We start from the raw sequence: 5,538 nt of genomic DNA on the forward strand, positions 1-5,538 counted from the left end.
AAGATGTAAAAACCCATTTTTAAAAAATCTCACGAGACAAAACGTCTGGTTTCATTCTTTCGTAATTTTAGAGGAATATAGCAGTCAATAAAGTTCATGGGGATATTACAGGCCGTACAATTGTAAGACTTTTTTTTTTTGCTTGATCGCATAGTCAATATGACCTGTAATGGGATTTTACCGACCCGCGAAGTCAATAATGTACCACTTGACATTTATCCATCAATAGTCGAGAGCAATCGCAAAGAGAATGAGCCCTCATTCTTTAAAAAAAAATAATGCACGTGTTCAGTATTCTCATCTCTCTCTCTCTCTCTCTTACTACCCAATTTGATAGTGCAGTGGGCCATGTTTACCTAAATTTCTTCAAACATATTCATGTATACGGAAAACGATTTATCATCAATCGTCTTGTTTATGGAATATTTGTTATTTGTGCCCGCCCACATTCGATGAAAATACTTCGTGCTATGACACAAGTTGAGAGTGTTTAAACTGCTTGTACAACAACATATCTTCGGGGGCGGTGGGGGGGGGGGCTGAACATGCTATGTATACTTTGCAAATGTCAATTCACAAGAGATTACTAGTATACGAAGGGCTGGTCCCACAGACTTCCTTGCTCTGAATACTAGCTTAACCCATTGAAGACCGATCCCGAGCATTCTTGGGCAGGTGTCTACACGGTCTATGGGAAGTGCGTGTTATAGAAAAATCTGCTCGTCCTCAGCGGGTTAATGCTTTCTTCCTGAAAGACAGAGTGTAGTGCCAACGGTCAGATTGATAGTTCAAAGAGCGCGGTTACAGACATCTGAGCAACCGTGTTTGCTCTCGGGTAACAAGAAATTTGACAAGTGGCTAAGATTACATTATGCAGAATGAGAAATAACTCGAAAGCAGTTCCTGAGGAATGAACGGAATCTATTTTTTTTTTCTATAATTATGTTAATTTTCTTGTGAAAGAGAGAATTTTTCGACAAGACTAAATCTATTATCGTCCACTTTGGGCCGAATTCACGAAGGTGGTACAAATTTATTGAAACCATGGTTTAAACCATGGACAAAAACAGTAGTTTTGTATGGTTCGCCAAGTGTCGCGTAGCCCATTTCATTACGAAATCAGGCATTTCGTCGACGAAATGATCATTTCGTAACGAAATGAACATTTCGTCGACGAGATGAGAAATGACTGTATACTTTCTGAAGGAGTTGGCAAGGAGATTACCGGTGCGATGCAATACTGAGTGACTACTGTAACTATTTTGATGTCTTGCTCTTCTATTGATGCTTATATTTTCAGTCCTGTTTTTGATCGATTGGAATTATCTGTCATAATTTTATTTCGACCGAATAGATTCAAATGGGTTATTTAGTTTAAGTAACCATGTCGTGAAGCCATGTTGCAGTTAGCGAATGATTGATCATTCTGCAATGGTCTATATACTCTTCTTAGACTGCACCTAGTTTGCACTTATGTAGTGACATTTTCAGACAAATGTGTAGTATTGACAGACCTAACACTCTGATACTACGTAAATTTGATATTCCTCAAGAATGGGACAAATGACGGATTTTGACCGATTGCACTCGTAAACGGGTTCAAGTGGTACGTACAAATTAGCCCCTTCTTCCCAGGTAAGGGTCCTTTAAAAGGGGGTCCAAGTGAACATCTATTTCAGATGTAGGTGGGGCTTGCACCAGGGTCGCTCATTCCGGTGCCATGGCAGGCCAGAGGGGGTCTCGGCGCGTCTTCGCGCCTCTGCTCGCCCTCATCGTTCTGGTGGGGTTCTCTTCTCGGGCAGCTGTTCGCGCTAACGAAGTTGTGGAGCTACCCGACGAGTATCCGGCGTATGGCGCCGAGGAACTCGAGGCAGTACCAGAAGAGGCAGCAGTGGACAACGACATCTACGCTTACGGCCAGGATGGAGGTGACGGCGTTGTCGACTCAAGGGCTGATGAAGAGTATGATGCCAGAGATGATGAATACGGTTACGACGATACTCTTGAAGAAAGAGACGATGACGATGACAACTTCCGGCAGATGTATGACGATACGTTCGTGGTCGAGGAAGAGGAACGAGATTACCAGGAAGACAGAGACGGCTATGATGACCAGGAGATCGACTACCATCACGGTATCGGTTACGACAGGTTTCGAGCCTCGTATGAGTCCATGGAGGAAGAACGTGAGCTAAATGATGACGTAGGGGATAATTATGACCTCGAATACGATGCCGGAGAGGGACTCCAGGTCGATGCCGATGATGTGGGACAGGTAATCTTGAATTATAATTTCCAGCTTGCTTTCTTTCCCTTAACTTATTTTTTTTTTCTAGCATCCGAGACCAATACAGGACTTAGCTGATACTTCACTTTGGAAAAGGCCATTAGATTGCTTCTGAAATCGTATGCATTTCAGTAGAAATAATGTTGTAACCTGATGGTGTATGATTTTTTTTTTTTGGGGGGGGGGGGGGGGGGGTGGGGGGGGGGGTGGGGAGGGGGTTTAATTAGAAACAATCTGGCCTCATGAAACTTTTGAATAAGAAATGTAAAAGGAACACAAATCAGAAATTTTGCTCAGAAAGCAGGTCGGAACTGTAATATTCAATACAACCCGAGATTGGTATGTGTGAGAGTTAGAGCATGATTCAAGTTACTTGTTATATTTGTTGATGTTTTTGTTGTGACAGTGCATGTTATTATTTGAATGTATTTTTTCCAGTGAAATGTGATTTTAAACCTAAATTCATGAGTTCAGTAACTTTGTTACTGGAATTTATAACTCAAGTAGTGATTCTCTTTTCCATTCAGAATCTCAACTCAGTAGTTAAGTACCACGGAATATCGTAAAGTGTAACTAAAATGTATCGTGCTAGACCCGAATATTCATGCCTTACATGCCTTAGTGCATTTGCATCGAAACAAATCTTAGAGTACGTTTTTTGTTTGTTTGTTGTTGTTGTCATTTTTTTTTCCTTCGGAAACCCAATTACTCACTATGAAGTTATCTTATGCTGTCAAGAATTAATGTCAATGTATTATTAAACTTTTTTGGGGGGGGGTGGGGGTGGGGTGGGGACTATTTTGGTCCAGCTTCACCATAGTCCATGGTGATAAGTAGTGTATCGGAGCCAATCTGAGACTTCTTTATTTGTGTTTATGCCTTTATTTTGTGCTTGAATGTTGTACAACAGTTATTGAGCAAAATTTCTATGAAAGACAAAAATACACAAAAGAGTCTACCTCCCACCTACCATATTTCACGGTTTCTTGTATAGAAAGTGTCGAAATGTATACCGATAGAAACGTCTTTATTTTGCGTTTGTTCTTTGTATTCCTTGCCATAATCTTATGACAGTGATCATGGTTGTTACCTAATGATCTCAGCTAAAATAGGCAAATAATGCGATGCTTTTGCATGTGCATCAAAAGCAGATTTGACAAGAGATCCCTAGCAGTGATATAGGACTCATGTGCATGTCCAATGTCCTAGAGATGGCATATTTTTTGGTTGAGATGGGCGATTCAGATACATGTATAAATTCTTGCGAGATGATAAGAAACCACTTATGAAATATCGAGCAGCATGACATCTGAAGACAAATTTAAATTTTATTTTTGATGAAGACTGGTTTTGAAGTAGCTGAGATATTAAAAACAAAGGAAGTGGTCCTAATGATAGGTAGGTCCCGCGTTTAAGTAGCATCTCTACCAAAAACTGTACCATCCCTGTGATCTTTATAATAGTGTTTGTTGAGTGTTTGTACTATACAACTTGTACGATATCATTAAATGGAATTGGTCTACGCTTCTTTTCTCCCTTCAAGGGTCTTGAGATGAAAGAAGCGGAAGTCGAATCTATGGATGCAATAGTGCGAGAACTGGAACTCTTTTCCCGAGGATGCAAAAGCGGCAATTGTGGTCGACGCACTGGAAGCAGAGGAAAAGGGTCTGGAGGAGGCGGAGGCGGTGGTGGTGGAGGAGGCGGCGGTGGTGGAGGTGGCGGTGGTGGACGGGGTCCTTGCAATGGAAATAATGGAGGAGGGGGTGGAGGTGGCGGAGGAGGAGGCGGTGGCGGAGGGGGAGGTGGTGGTGGAGGAGGAGGTGGAGGGTACAAACCGCGTCCACAGCCTGGAGGGGGAGGAGGAGGAGGAGGGGGAGGAGGTGGAGGAGGATGGGGTGGAGGAGGAGGATGGGGCGGGGGTGGAGGTGGGGGAGGAGGAGGAGGAGGAGGGTATAAACCCAAGCCAAAACCCAGGCCAAAGCCTAGACCAGGCAACGGAGGAGGCGGAGGTGGTGGTGGTGGAGGTGGTGGTGGAGGAGGAGGTGGTGGAGGAGGAGGATGGGGCGGAGGGGGAGGATGGGGCGGAGGTGGAGGTGGAGGTGGTGGAGGCGGAGGAGGGGGAAACAAACCTAAGCCAAAACCCATGCCAAAACCTAGACCAGGAAACGGAGGTGGAGGTGGTGGTGGTGGAGGTGGAGGCGGTGGTGGTGGTGGTGGTGGTGGAGGCGGTGGTGGTGGTGGTGGTGGAGGCGGTGGTGGTGGTGGTGGAGGCGGCGGAGGGGGTAAACCGCGTCCCCCTCCAAGACCAAAACCACGACCCCCTCCAAGGCCCAAACCACAACCCCCGGTCAGACCACCAAGCCCTAAACCCCCTGCCCCTAAACCACGACCCCCTCCAAGGCCCAAACCACAACCCCCGGTCAGACCACCAAGCCCAAAACCCCCTGCCCCTCCTCCCTCTCCCAAACCAGGCCCCGCCCCACGGCCACCCTGGTGGCACTGGAGTGACAGCAGTAGCGGCAGCAGTAGCGGCAGCAGTAGCTCTGGCAGCCGTAGTGGTAAACACAGCAAGGGCAGCAAAAGCAAGGGCAGCAAAAGCAAGGGCAGCAAAAGCAAAGGGAAACATAGTCACGGCAGCAAGAGCAAAGGAAAGCATAGTCACGGGAGCAAAAGCAAAGGAAAGCATAGTCACGGGAGCAAAAGTAAGAGCAGAGGTCGAAGCCGGGAGTTCAATCTGCAAGGAGAGATGGGGCATGACCTCTTGCAGAAATGGGCAGATATGACTCTCCCTTAGAGGATGTTTTATGTGAGGTGGTAGTGCGGTGACAGGACGAACAATGTCATCCAAAGTTACCCATGTTTGTTCATACAGTATATTGCTCACTTTAGGCCGATTTTCCAGGATTTCAAATAATTATGGTACCTTTATAATAATTGACTTGGGCTTCACGCATAATTATTCTTTGCCGAGTAATCATTCAGCCACTTCGCAAATGAGTTCTCGTTAGGGTTAAGGCAGCACATGTCGATATCAAGCTATACTTGATACTCGGTATTGCAATTTCCCCGGCAGCTTTATTTAGTAGTTTGCTCCACTCGTTGAAACAGCAGAATAGCGAGAAGTTCGACATCGTAGTTCTATCGCTGCACACTCTAAAAGCAGACAGGAGGGAAAAAATGAAAAGGAAAAAAAAATGATTTAAAGAAAAAAATCGGTGATAGGTCAAGCGTTGGTTGTTACTGCATTAGTA

At 45.2% G+C, this 5,538-nt stretch overlaps 1 protein-coding gene across 1 annotated transcript; it reads left to right on the plus strand.

Moving 5' to 3' along the window:
* Positions 1-1,679: 1,679 nt before the first annotated feature.
* Positions 1,680-5,081, plus strand: LOC139743597 (uncharacterized). Its single transcript, XM_071654071.1, has 4 exons — positions 1,680-2,275; positions 3,831-4,002; positions 4,048-4,311; positions 4,537-5,081. Exons 1-4 carry the CDS (start codon positions 1,721-1,723, stop codon positions 5,079-5,081), a joined length of 1,536 nt encoding a protein of 511 aa, XP_071510172.1. The 5' UTR covers positions 1,680-1,720.
* The last annotated feature ends 457 nt before the right edge of the window (positions 5,082-5,538 follow it).

Source organism: Diadema antillarum, unplaced genomic scaffold, assembly GCF_040938485.1.
Source record: "Diadema antillarum isolate AM-2024a unplaced genomic scaffold, OU_Dant_1.0 seq00001098_RagTag, whole genome shotgun sequence".
NCBI lineage: Eukaryota > Metazoa > Echinodermata > Echinoidea > Diadematoida > Diadematidae > Diadema > Diadema antillarum.